Source organism: Calidris pugnax, unplaced genomic scaffold (genome assembly GCF_001431845.1).
Source record: "Calidris pugnax isolate Ruff unplaced genomic scaffold, ASM143184v1 scaffold111, whole genome shotgun sequence".
Taxonomy (NCBI): domain Eukaryota; kingdom Metazoa; phylum Chordata; class Aves; order Charadriiformes; family Scolopacidae; genus Calidris; species Calidris pugnax.
Window position 1 is genome coordinate 2,434,385 of NW_015090872.1, and position 12,273 is coordinate 2,446,657.

Sequence of the window (12,273 nt, forward strand, 5' to 3'; positions counted from 1 at the left end):
CTTCACCGTTTCTTCCCATGCTGGCTCCAAAGCACTTTTTGCACACACTTGGTCCTCGCCAGACAGTGTCTCCAAACAACAACAAATTTCCCCAGCCAGCGGCTAAAGCTGTAATGCAACTGTGCTGTTTCCATAAAAATAGTAAACTTATTTCAATTTTAAGTTCAACCAGCCATGGGCAAAAGTCAATCTCTAGGAAAAGCAAACATTTTGAAGAATTTATTTTATTTTTTTTTTAACTAGAAGCACAGAGAATATATCTGCTTTCCATAGGGGATGTCATCCTTTCACAAATGAATCTCTTTTGAAACAAAACCACTGTTGATAGACTAAGCACACCGATGTCTTCTTCACCCATCATCCCCACGCCTACAGCCTTTTTCCCCGGAGTGTCCCAGCTCCCTGCATGGAGGAGGCCCTCTCCCTTGGACGCTCTTTCTAACACACAAGCCACGTATGTCACAGCCTAAACCCAGCCAGACTCTGGTTCTTGGGCTTTCAGTCCAATTGCTCCAGTTTTAGGGCAGAGCAGGGACAGACATTGTATCGAAGCACCAGCCACAGAACACCTCTGTTCTCCATGTTTTCTGTTTCTCTGCTCAGCCGTTATCCTTTAAATGCACATAAATACATGAGTATTCATTAAAACATCAGAAAGAGTAAATATTTCCACCTGAATTTGAAAGAGGCAGCTCAGTGGACAGACACAAACAACTAATGCTGGAAGAGAAAAAAACAAATTCACAGTTTGAAGAGAATAGGTCACATGCATTTAGCTTTGCTCAGTCGCGTTAATTCTTACGCTGCTCAGAAAACTGAGAGAAGAAAAGCTAGTAAAGCAGACAACGCCTTCAGATTGTGTAAGCCTGCCTGAAGGTGTGTGTGGACAGGCACAGACTGACCACGGTGTCAGATGGATGCTCGGTCAGGTTTCCTGTACTTCTAGCTGTTTGCCAACGAACAGCCAGCCACCAAGTAGCCCAGGGAGGGACATGCAGAAGTACCTGTACTTCATTCCTGTCTTGGCTCGGACGGTGTCTTGCAGCGACAGCCCATGCAGGTGCAGGAACTTCTCCAGCTGCTTCAGCTCGGCCACTGGGCTGAGCTTGCCCGGCCAGCCTGCGGCAGGGGGGCTGGCTCTGGGAACCACCACACTTTGCTTTTTACCTTTCAAGAGCACTTCGCTCGGCTTCTGCAGGCTCGGCTTGTGGGGTGGGATATCCGCACAGGCGGGCTTGTACAGGTGCATGGTCCACACGTGGAGCTGTGGGCACCCTCAATGCCCAGCAGGTACTGGAGCGTAGGGTCCTCAAGAGCTTCCACCCTACAGCCTGCTGAGAGGAGAGCCCAGCACCATCGCACTCCCACCGACACAAGAAGGCATGAGCTGGGTTATGTTGCCCAGGAAGATCACAGGGCTAAGGAGTGGTATTTTTCTCCCAGCCATTCTTTATATTATCGCAACTGGCTCATTTTAATTGAAGCCCAGGATGGATTCTGGCCAAGAGCAGCAATCTTGTTCATCTGCTGAAACCTATAATGGTCAAGTACCGCAAGGGATAGGGACCGCCCATGGGAATAGAGCACCGACCCCGTTTCCCAGGTCTTATATTTAGATAATGAGAAATATTTGTTTGGGATTCAATCCAAGGCCAATAAATGTAAAATAAACATTCTCACAGGGTTTATTCCAGGCCTTGGCCTGGACAAATGAATGCTGCAAGCATCTCTTATACAAGTCATTAAAACATTTTGTTTTTCTTATAGTCCATTGTGAACTCTCACAGTTCAGGTTACATGATCTGTAAACTTCCCCAGTATCTGCAGCCTCCTGGGGCTTCAGCAATTAATTAGAAAACAAAGGCTATGAAGCAGTCAAACACCAAGAAGCGAAAAAAATAACGTAAAAACAAACAGACAAGGAAAATACTTGAGAATGGAACAAGCTACAAGCGTCACAGCTGGAGCAGGGAATAAGCACCAGCTTTCAGGGGACCATGTGCTCCCGCAGGAGCCTGTGGATGGATGGTAAGGAGCTGTGGGAGGGGAGCTGGCAAAGCCCCTGAGATGCCACCAGCCACTACAAAACTTGCAGCTCCACAGAACCAGCTGCTTCTCGTCATGGGGCAGCAGGTAAGGGCACAGGTATATAAATAAAAAATAAATGCACCAAATCAACAAACAGTTATTTCCCTACTGCTAAATAGCAAACAAAAAGTCTCTGATTCTCAGGGTCTTTATCCCTGAGGAGTGATGGGAGAAACTGCACAGGTTTCACAGCATCACCAAAGCCAGCACCCAAGGGCATCCAGCACCACCCGGTCAAGATAACATCCAGGAGGACCAGAGGAACCTTTTCTGGCCAACACCAGCCCTCAGCGAACAAATCATGACAATGTCTGATACACACCAGGGAGGTGGATTTCTGAGGCTCTCCTATTTTAAAAACTCAACCCATTCTCTGACTGTCATTTCAATCCCAAACACATAGGAAAAATAAGTTAAATAATCAAGTGATGGATATATCATGAACTCAACTAATCCTTAAGTCTTCCAAAGCAGATAAACAAGGACTGATCCCAAACCCAGAACATATTTTAAAAGATTATAATTCAATGTCACAGAGGGGAGTTTGGCATGGACATTTGGATTACCCCGTTATTCTTTCTCTGCAACTGTTGTGTCAGGGCCCTGAGGGCACTAATGGACTCGATGTCCCAGGCTGGGGTGGTGGGAGGGGTCCTGCCCTGCCACCCCAGCCCCCCGGTACCCTGACACACTGCTGCCCAAAGACAGAGAATCCTATTCTTGTGGTGCTGGCCAAGCCGAACCATCAATGGTGGGGTGCAGGTGATGCCTCCAAGCTCTACTCTTCACAACACAAGTGCACTCCATAGAGGAAAACATGCTGTTTGACAACAGCCATGCCTGCCTCGTAGAATAGCATTTTTTCCTCCCAGCAGTGTAACACCAGTGGCCGTAGCTATGATCTCTCCTGCAGCTGCCTTGCAGCGGGCATAGACACGTCTGCAGCAACACACTTTATCTGAGCACAGTTCTTCTGGCTGGGACTCCTTTATTACACCTTCTCTGTATCTCCTAAAATAAATCCCCCTTTTGTTTCACCTCCTGTCAGACCTGGCTCTCTCCTCATCTACAGTGCAAGGTGAACCAATGGCAAAGAAATGTTTCTACAAGTTGTTCTGAATATTCATAAGAGTTTCACTGGTTTGTAGTTTTAGGGGCTTGTATAGATCAGTATCATTAGAAACTTAGTTTTCCCAAAAGTTATTTGCCCATACTTTGCCTTTATAGCTCTGTTCAACACCACAGGTGCCTGAGCACGGGCTGGTGTGGCCAGTGAGCGGTTTGCCCAAGAAACTGCTCAGTCTTAGTCTACAGACCCACTTATATTCCCTTTGTTGGGCTTGTTAGACATTTCTGCACTTAACTCCTTGCTCCACCTCTCAGAGTTTTACCTTGTTTTCCTTGCAGTCATCCTGTTTCTAATTTTTATTCTGATGATATTTTTATCAAGTTTCAATCCCAGCACACCTGTAAGATCTTCCTTTGTGCCAGGCATTTCAAGCATCCCCCTTTGGGATTAGGGAAGATTTCACCCGAAACCCCCGCTGTTACTGTCACATTTGTGTATTGCTGGGCAAAACACTGAAACTCCCTTTGGCAGCAGCCCTGTCCCTTGAGGTGAGTGAAACCCACGTCCTCCCTCCGCCAGTCCCCAAAAAGTGCCCTGAGTGAGTCCCTGCGATGCTGCTGTTCGGGGACGGCTGGGCTGAGACTGCAATGCCAGGCAATTCCTGTCTAGGTTCCTATTTCATTAAGGGTCTTATTCAGCACAGGAGATTAGAGAGTCACACGTCTAATTTCCACTAATACCAAGATCCCCTTATATTTTTTTTTTTAAAGGAACAAGATCAGATTCTGGAGGCTGCGACATTTAAGATCGAGGGAATTAGAAACTCAGCAGCTGTGGGTTCTCCCTCCCGAGTGGCTTGTTTGCCGGGTCCGGGGAGGGAAGGGGGAGATGGGGACCCAGGGCCAGCAGCACCCAGCAAAGGCTTTCCTGCCCTTTTCTCCCATCACCCACACAGTCCCCACACAGCAGCACCAACTTCCCAACTAAATTCAAACGTAACTACAGCACTTGGACAACTCAGCTGGTGAGAAATGCAGCTGGAGAGCAACAGGCAGCTTTTGTCAAAGTAGTTATAGAAACTAAGAAATTAGTTTGTAGAATTTTCAGCCCTGTAACGCACACCCGTGGCAGTGCAGGGAAGGAAAAAAACCTGAATAATCCGAAAACTCAAGCCAAAAAAGCATCCTATTATTGTTACTATTATTATCCTCCTCATCATTGCTATTATTCCCGGAGTACAAATCGCTACTGCCTCGACAGCCGGCGGGGTACGTACCTGTGGGGCATCCCGGTGGTGTAGGCGATGGTGTACTCGTGGGAGAGCTCGCAGACCCGCAGGTACCAGTTCATCTCCAGCTCCCGCAGCAGAGCCAGCCGCCGGGCACGCTGCTGCAGCTGCCCTCCCCGGCCCCGGCCCTCCTTCACGCTCTCCGAGGAGCTCTTCAGGGCTCTCTCCCTGCTCCCCAGGGAAAGCACCGACTGCTTCCTCAGCTTCAGCGCTTCCTCGGCATTTTTATTGCCCACGGTCCCCGTGCGTGCCGCCAGCATTTTGCCTCCTGCCTCGGCGCCAAGGCAGCACCCCCCGGCGCTAAGTCGCTGCCCTCAAATCATGTAAACTGATTTTCAGCACGCGCTTTCCTCCCTCTAGAACCTTATGCCGGCCACAAAGCTGTAATTAGATATGTGTCTGCAGAGCTTAACCAGAAAGAAGAGCTGCAACCTTCTCATGGAAACATCTGTAGCGGCTTCCCGCTTGCCAGCGGGCTTCGTTTTGCGAGGAAATAGGGAGGGCAGTTCTTAAAAAACAACATATAACCACATGCAAAGCAGCGCACCTAAACTGGACTTGTAGAAAACAAGGTATGGAGATGGATAGTAGTGGGGAAAAAAATAAAAGGTCCAGCTGAAGAATGCTGTGAGGATGGGAGGGTCCAGTCAGCGGAGCTGAACTCAGGCGTGTGCTCCCCTCGATGGCAAACCCACAGCCATGTGGGCTCATCCAAGCAAACCACAGCGGGGTTCCTGCCTCATGCAGCCTCGGAGCATCGGTGTCCTCACCACCCCGGCTGTGTCAGAGCTGAGCTGGCCTCTCCATCCCTCCTCCTCCTCCTCCCACACGCAGGGCTCCAGCTCCTCAGGTCGCCCCGTCCAGCAGGAACTTCCATTCTCCAAAGGATTTGTAGAAATTCGGCGATGTGATCACTCTTAAAATGAGAAGGAAGTTATGACTTTCCCCAATTCATTTGCTTGCGGCGCAAACGGTGTTTCGGGAAAATATATGAAAGGAGGAGACACTAGAATTGAATTAATTTCCCTCTCTGGTTTGAAATGTAAAAGCCGATACAGAGATTACAGCACTAATCACAGCAGCCACTTTAAAGCACAAACATATCCAGGTTTGGAGAGAGAGGCAGGCAAAGAGGAAGAAAAGCCCTCTAAATACCAGCAGGATTTTAAAGCCATTTCATTGAAAAGAGGAGTAAACACCCACCCGTGAGCCGTGCGGAGGGTGCGTGTGGCTCACGGGGAAAGCAGTCACAGAGGGGTTGGGCTGGATAAAGAGCTTCATGGAATCAGGGAAAAGGGACCTCTGGAGGTCTCTGTACCCAGTTTCCCACTCACAACAGGTCTGTCACCAGCCCTAGATGAGTTTTCCCACCCGGGCCTTGCAGACCCCCAAGGCTGGATTCGTCCCCCAGCCCTCCAGGCAGCCACCACCCTCTGCTGAAAAAGCTCATCCCAAGGTCCACCCTGAAATTCCCAAGCTCCAAAGATGTGGCCAGTGTCCCCTGCTTGACCATCTGCCATTTCCCAGGAGAGTTTGGACCCACCACTTCCCTCCAGGCACTCACAGACCACTGCTGGGTCCCCTCTCAACAGCTGGGACCAGCCCAGCTCTCGTCACCCCTGCTGGACCTGGGTTCCTCCAGCCTCTGGTCACCCAGGTGGCCTCCACCAGGTCTCCCCAGCCATTGGGAGCCTGGCATGGGGATCACCTTGCTGACAGCAACAGGCCTCTGCTGCCTCACCATGTTTCAGGATGTGCCACAGTAAAAGAAAGCCCTTTTTAGGTGCTTTTTAAGAAAGCAGTTTCATTCCCTTTTGGAAGAAGTCCAATATAATTTACCTGCCACAGAAACTGGTGTTATCCGGCCTTTTCAGCAGAGATGGAACTAAAAAGTTCTCCAGAAATTCTGCAAAACTCTAGAAAAATTACTCAAAATTTGAGCTGTTAACTAATTCTAGTTCTGTGCCTCTTCTAAAGTGTTACCTTCACTTGTTAAATTTTCTAGCACTTCCCAAAAAGGAAAAGGTTTCCAGCAACTCCAGAAGCCTTTAAATCAACCCTGAGCAGCTGAAGTAATACATAGTTATTTTACAGAGACATAACTTCCAAGGCTTATAAGATTCTTCAAGTTCTTTCACTTGGAAGTTGGCAAACAAAAGCAAAATATAGTCCTTAAACAGCCGTGTAAAATGCATATTGTGCTTACTCAGCCTTCCGTGTTTACCATTTCCTTAACCACAGAAACACCCTGGTGCTTCCAAAGACTTTAAAAGGTATCAGTCACCTTAAAAGTAAACTAAATTAAAAGCAGATGCTGACAATTTGTTCCTCTCTAAATGGAGCATTGTTGGTTGTACAGCGGGCTATTGTGAGGGGAGATGTTCCCGTAATGTCCCATTTAGGTAGGTAACGCTATCGGATATTGTCTCTTGGATGATTATATATTCTGGCAGGTAAGGAGACCCTGGCTCACTTTATAAAAAATGCAGAAAGATTACTTTCCTGAAAGCAAAGCTAGTCAGCTGGCTTTAAATATTGATACTGCATTTCTGCGGCTGTATTGAAACACTGGGCAGCCCGCAGAGTGAGGTGACCCCACCGAGCTGGAGCAGCACCAACATCCAGCCTGGCTCTCCAGGGGCATCTCCTGGCATGGATGAGCTCCTCTGCCCCACCAGCATCCCCCCCAGCCCTCTGCAGCACCAGAAACCCTCTCCCACTTGGGTGCCAACAGACCAACACCCCACTCGTGAATATTGCCAGACCAAGACAAGTCAGTCCCTACACTATTTCCCTGATGAGGGCTGGTGATTAATCACTAACCAGTTTTCCATGAGCTCTCCTTCCACAAGGAAAGGGGGAAGAAGGTACCACCCTGAAGGGACACCTCCCCCTGCACCCACCATAGGGGCAGGTGGCCAGGGGCTGCAGGATATGGGACATGGGTATAATGCCCTGGCCAGTGAAGCTTCAAACTGATCCCTGCTCTGAGCTGGAGCACCACCTTCCTTCTGTACTGCTTTTTCTAGGCAAGTTAAAGTTATTGGTTAATTAATTGTTGTAATTTTAATTTTTGTAAAGTAATTCTAAAGTTATTCATTAAAGTAATAAGCCATCCTTACTACAATTACATATTTCTAACTTGTTTATACACTCTATAAATTTATAAAAACATGTTTATGAGCTCTGTACTTGCAACTTATTAGAAGTTATAACTTATTATAAGGTCTGGGGAGACCCTATAGCCCCTTCCAGTCCCTAAAGGGGCTACAGAAAAGATGGGGAGGGACTCCGTCAGGGAGTGGAGCAATAAGACAATGGGAATAGTTTTAAACTGGAAGAGAGGAGATTTAGATTAGATATTAGGAAGAAATTCTTGACTGTGAGGGTAGTGAGACACTGGCCCAGGTTGCCCAGAGAAGATGTGGATGCCCCATCCCTGGAGGTGTTCAAGGCCAGGATGGGGCTTTGGGCGACCTGGTCTAGTGTGAGATGTCCCTGCTCATGGCAGGGGTTTAGACTAGACGGTCTTCAAGGTCCCTTCCAACTCTAACCATTCTATGATTATTAAAAATATTTCTTCAGGCTTTGAAAATGCCTATAGTTCTTAAAATGCTTTATAAAATTTGATTTTTATTCCAGCTGCTGTCCCTACAGTTGGACACATGATATGGAAACTGTCTCCTTGCCACTGCCGCAGAAGCACTGGTGGGGTCCCCCCATATCTCCTGGCACAGCAGGTCCCAGCTGGTGGCCCCAGGGCTGAGCTGGCCCCTGCCAAGTCCCTGGCTGCCCCAGCAGGGTGGGATAATCTCCCTGCTGCCCAGCATAATGCCCTGCACTTATCTGTATTAAACGCACAATCCTGAGCTGTCTGGAGCGATGGGAGGTTACAGCAATAACAAGAAGTGCAGAGGTACAGAGCAGCCATAAAAAAAACCCATGTCACCAGTTTTACAGCAGAACATTTCTGTAACACCTGCCTCACCACCTCCAGGATCGGAACATGGGTTTAATACGTTTTCCTCTGGCTCAGACACCCTTTCAGTCACACCTCCCATTTTTCAGAGATACTTTTCTAAAGAGAAACATTTCTAAAGCATCCAGTAGATGTTTTCTGCTCAGAAAAGCATTAGGTGTCTCTGACGGATTAGTATATTTCACACAGTTCACATTTTCAACAATTGTTTTAGAAATCTCTTAGGCAGTTTTCTATCAGGATGTGCCATTTCAGTTTAAATCTGTGTGCTGGTCCACAAGTCCCTCACAACATTAGGCACCTGCCCTGATTTTCTTCACAACAAAGTTATTTTGCCTCTTTCACAGAATCAGAGAATGATACAGGGTTGGAAGGGACCTCTGGAGACTAAGTCCAACCCCCTGCCAGAGCTAACCTCCTTCTTCAAACTAAAAGAGTGCAGGATGAAAATTTGGATCCAACAGTTCTACTACAATTCATTTAAATTTCATTCTCTTTTAAAATGATCTTAAAATCCACCCTAGCTTTTCAGATTTCACACTAGCCTCTTAATAAGTGTTTCCTACATTTTTTCAGCTATGTATACAGACATCAGATCTATTTACGTACACAAGTATGTCTCACCTCAAGCAGGATAAGTTAGCAGCAGTTAATGACCTGACAGGTTATTTAGAGGTTTTTAAGCAGAAAAACGCAAACCTTCCGCAGGTACATATTGAGTTGGAAAATATCTGTAAGTGATATCTAAGTAAACATATAGATTTCATCCCATAGGAGCAGAGTAATTTTCAAATGCATGATCCAATTAGCAAGAGTCTAAACGATAGCCTTTAGGCTAACGGTACTCCTGCTCCATACTGCCTTCTACTTAAGGTAATTGAAACTCCATCAGGGAAAGATTCATTAGGGTACTTAATTGGTTTTAAGTGGTTCACCCTGCTCTGACAGCATTTAAACGTAGTGACTTATGCACAGCAGGATGAAGGGAGAACCTCAGCTCCCTCCTGCCCTGCTCGGCCAGCAGCAACCGGCTTCATGCCTGGGACCGCTGCTTTCTGCCCTGCTCCGGGCATGGAATACTGCCTGCTCCAGGCACGGGATGCACGGGCACCCTCAGCAAACTAGCTTCCCCACAGCACCCACAGAGGGACACCTCCAGCTCCTCTCCTGATCCATCCTCATGTTTCTTAACTCTTGGAAGGGCACCGGAGTGGCCCCTGTGCCGTGGTCAATGCCAGCATCCCTGAATGTGAGGAGAAGGATCCCAAATCAGCCATTTCAGCGTGCTTCCAAATATAGGCAAGCTCTGCAAAAAATTCAGCATAGCAGGTCAAGCATTCCCTGCTGTTTTCATCCTCTCTTGGAACAAGCTGGAAAGGGATCCAGCATCCTGTCAGCCCTCACGGGGTGGGGGAGCAGCCCTCCCTCCGTTTGTTCTTCTGTTCACAGCAAGCAGGCATGACCTGGGAAATGAAGAACAAGTTCAAAATTATGTTTAAAAACCTCTCGGTGTCTGCATTAGGTTTCATCTAGTGTTTAAAACTATTCCTCGGCTCCTCCCTCAGTGCTGTGGTTCCCAGCCATGCCAGCTCTGCAGGTTGTCCTTCTTTACAGGTCAGCAAAAAAACCCCACAAAAACCCAAAACACTAAATGAGCAGCACATGGGCCAGGACCTTTGTGTCTGCCAGGGAGCAGAGCCCAACAGTAATATGAAATTTTATAATCCATTTAAAATCCAACAGCGTTGCTTCCCCTGCAGCACAAGCTCCCCCTCCAGTCTTGTGCCCACAAGGATAGTTGGACGGGCACAGCACCAACATGGCCCCCATAGGGCGAGGAGCCCAGCATGGTGATGGAAACACCATTTGAGGTGTGGGGAGGGAAAGGAGGAAAATAGCTGCATCACAGGCATTATTGAACAACCAAAAGTTAGATATATCTGTAAACTTCAGGTTTTAAAGAGAAATCTCAACATCCACACCAGAAATTGGCGTTAATGTATTCCCATATATCCAGCCCTCTCCTGACAGGAACCACAACAGCATTTCATCTCCTGGCTCACAGGAGGGTCCCGAGTTTTGATGCCCTGTTCCCATCCAGGAGCAGACCATTACAGCTGTTTCTCCAGGGAAGGAGCGCCTGGTTTCTCCGTGTTTCCCAGATCTGCTGGTAAATCTTCCCTGGCACATGGCAGAAGCAGAGGGGAACTGCCTGCCCTTGGATTTATAGCACGGGATAGAAACCCAGTGCCATTAGAAGAGCCAGTGATGGGCACTCTCATCCTGGCAGAGCAAGCCCAGCTCCTGCAATGAACGATGTGCCTGTCGGGCACGGGCTGCCCATGGGTTCCCTGCTGGGACAGCAGCTCCAGCCCCTCAGACAGATGTCTGATCAGCCATCACACACAAAACCAGCTGTGTCGCCTATTTCTGATCCATTTGCTGACCAGCACAGGAGGGGAAGTAGGACAGACTGCCCTGGATGTCACCGTGCCAACTCATCTGGGGACGGCGTCACAACCAGCCCGTGGGCAATTACAGCCACTTGCAATTTGCTGCTGTAGCGCTCTGTCCCTGTGCCAGCCAGATAGGTTACATCTGATCGAAACACCACTGCAATTAAAAGTCACAGACGGTAAAAAGCACCATATTTCTTCCCGAAACGGAGGTGGAGGACTTGCGTGTGAAAGTGCACTCCATAAATCCCAAAGGCGGCCCCTTGGAAAGCCCCCAGCTGCCCCCTTGAAGGGCGAAAGGGAGCTGGGCAGCTTGGAGATGATGTTCAGCTGATGACGTTCAGCTTCAAGTGGGTCAATTTGCTGAAATTAAAAAACTGAAGTGGAAGTACGCTCCCTTCAGCCTTTTATCTTCTCAAATAATTTTTAGCTACAATCTTGGAGCCAAATACCAGTGCTATCACACCCAAGCTAAAAGAAAAAATTCCAGGGTATGTTAATTAACTTTTTTTTTTTTTCTTCCCTCCTTGCAGAGTCCTCAGCAAGATCAGTGACAAAGTGGCTTTTCTGGGTTTGCTCTGGGTTGCACCAAGAGCAACTAGTGACCAAGCAATCCACAATTAGAAAGGGGAAGATTTTCCAAGGTCAAGGGGAATTCAGATGTTCAGACCATTCTGGAGGCGAGTGGCTACCCGGGGTGGGCAGGCGAGGGAGGTCGTCCCTGGCTCTGCTCTCGGACACGTGCACCAGCCTTTGAAGCCTGACGATCCCCCGATTGTTCAGCACCTGCTTTCAAACAGTGTAAAAAGGTGCAGAACCACCCACGTTGTTCTTCCCTCTTCTGCATAAATTTCAGACAAAAAGGCTGATCCGCTTTAGTCGACAAGGTTTTGAGCGCTTAATTCCCTGCTGAGCAGTTTAATGCTCCAGGGACGCATTAAAAATTCTTCCTGGACAGGTTTGTGAGCTTTGGAGGATTGCCTTTGGTTTCCAGAGGTCGAGAGCCCCAGTTGGGGGTGGCAGTGAGTCCCAGCTCCGACTGCAAGCCAAATCCCATGGGATGGACCAGACATGGGACCCTCTGCTGCCATCTGCCCCTCAGAAAGCATCGACAGGAGCCCTGTCTCCACGCCTGCTCCTCATGGTCCGGTGCTTCCAGAGCAGCACAACCAGCACATCCATCGAAGAACCCGCACGATGCCGTTGTGTTACCATGGCAATCAGCACTACAGAAGTGACTAAAAATAAACGCCAGCTCTGCAAAGCACAAAAGATCGTCCTGAATCCAAACCTTGACTCAGCCACCTTCAAACCCAGGCATGCACGGTGCCGGGTCCCCGCTGGGCTGCCACACTCCCCTTTGCACAGCAGGGACAGTCCCCCCTTGTCCCCT

At 48.4% G+C, this 12,273-nt stretch overlaps 1 protein-coding gene across 1 annotated transcript in view; it reads right to left on the bottom strand.

The window, feature by feature from the left end:
* The window catches only part of KCNAB1 (potassium channel, voltage gated subfamily A regulatory beta subunit 1), a 69,984-nt gene extending 68,617 nt beyond the window's left edge, over nt 1-1,367 (bottom strand). The window contains exon 1 of the mRNA XM_014946066.1: nt 1,005-1,367. Within this exon, the coding sequence (XP_014801552.1) occupies nt 1,005-1,249 (245 nt within the window). The 5' untranslated portion in view covers nt 1,250-1,367. The remainder of the gene's footprint in view (nt 1-1,004) is intronic.
* Between the last annotated feature and the right edge of the window lie 10,906 nt (nt 1,368-12,273).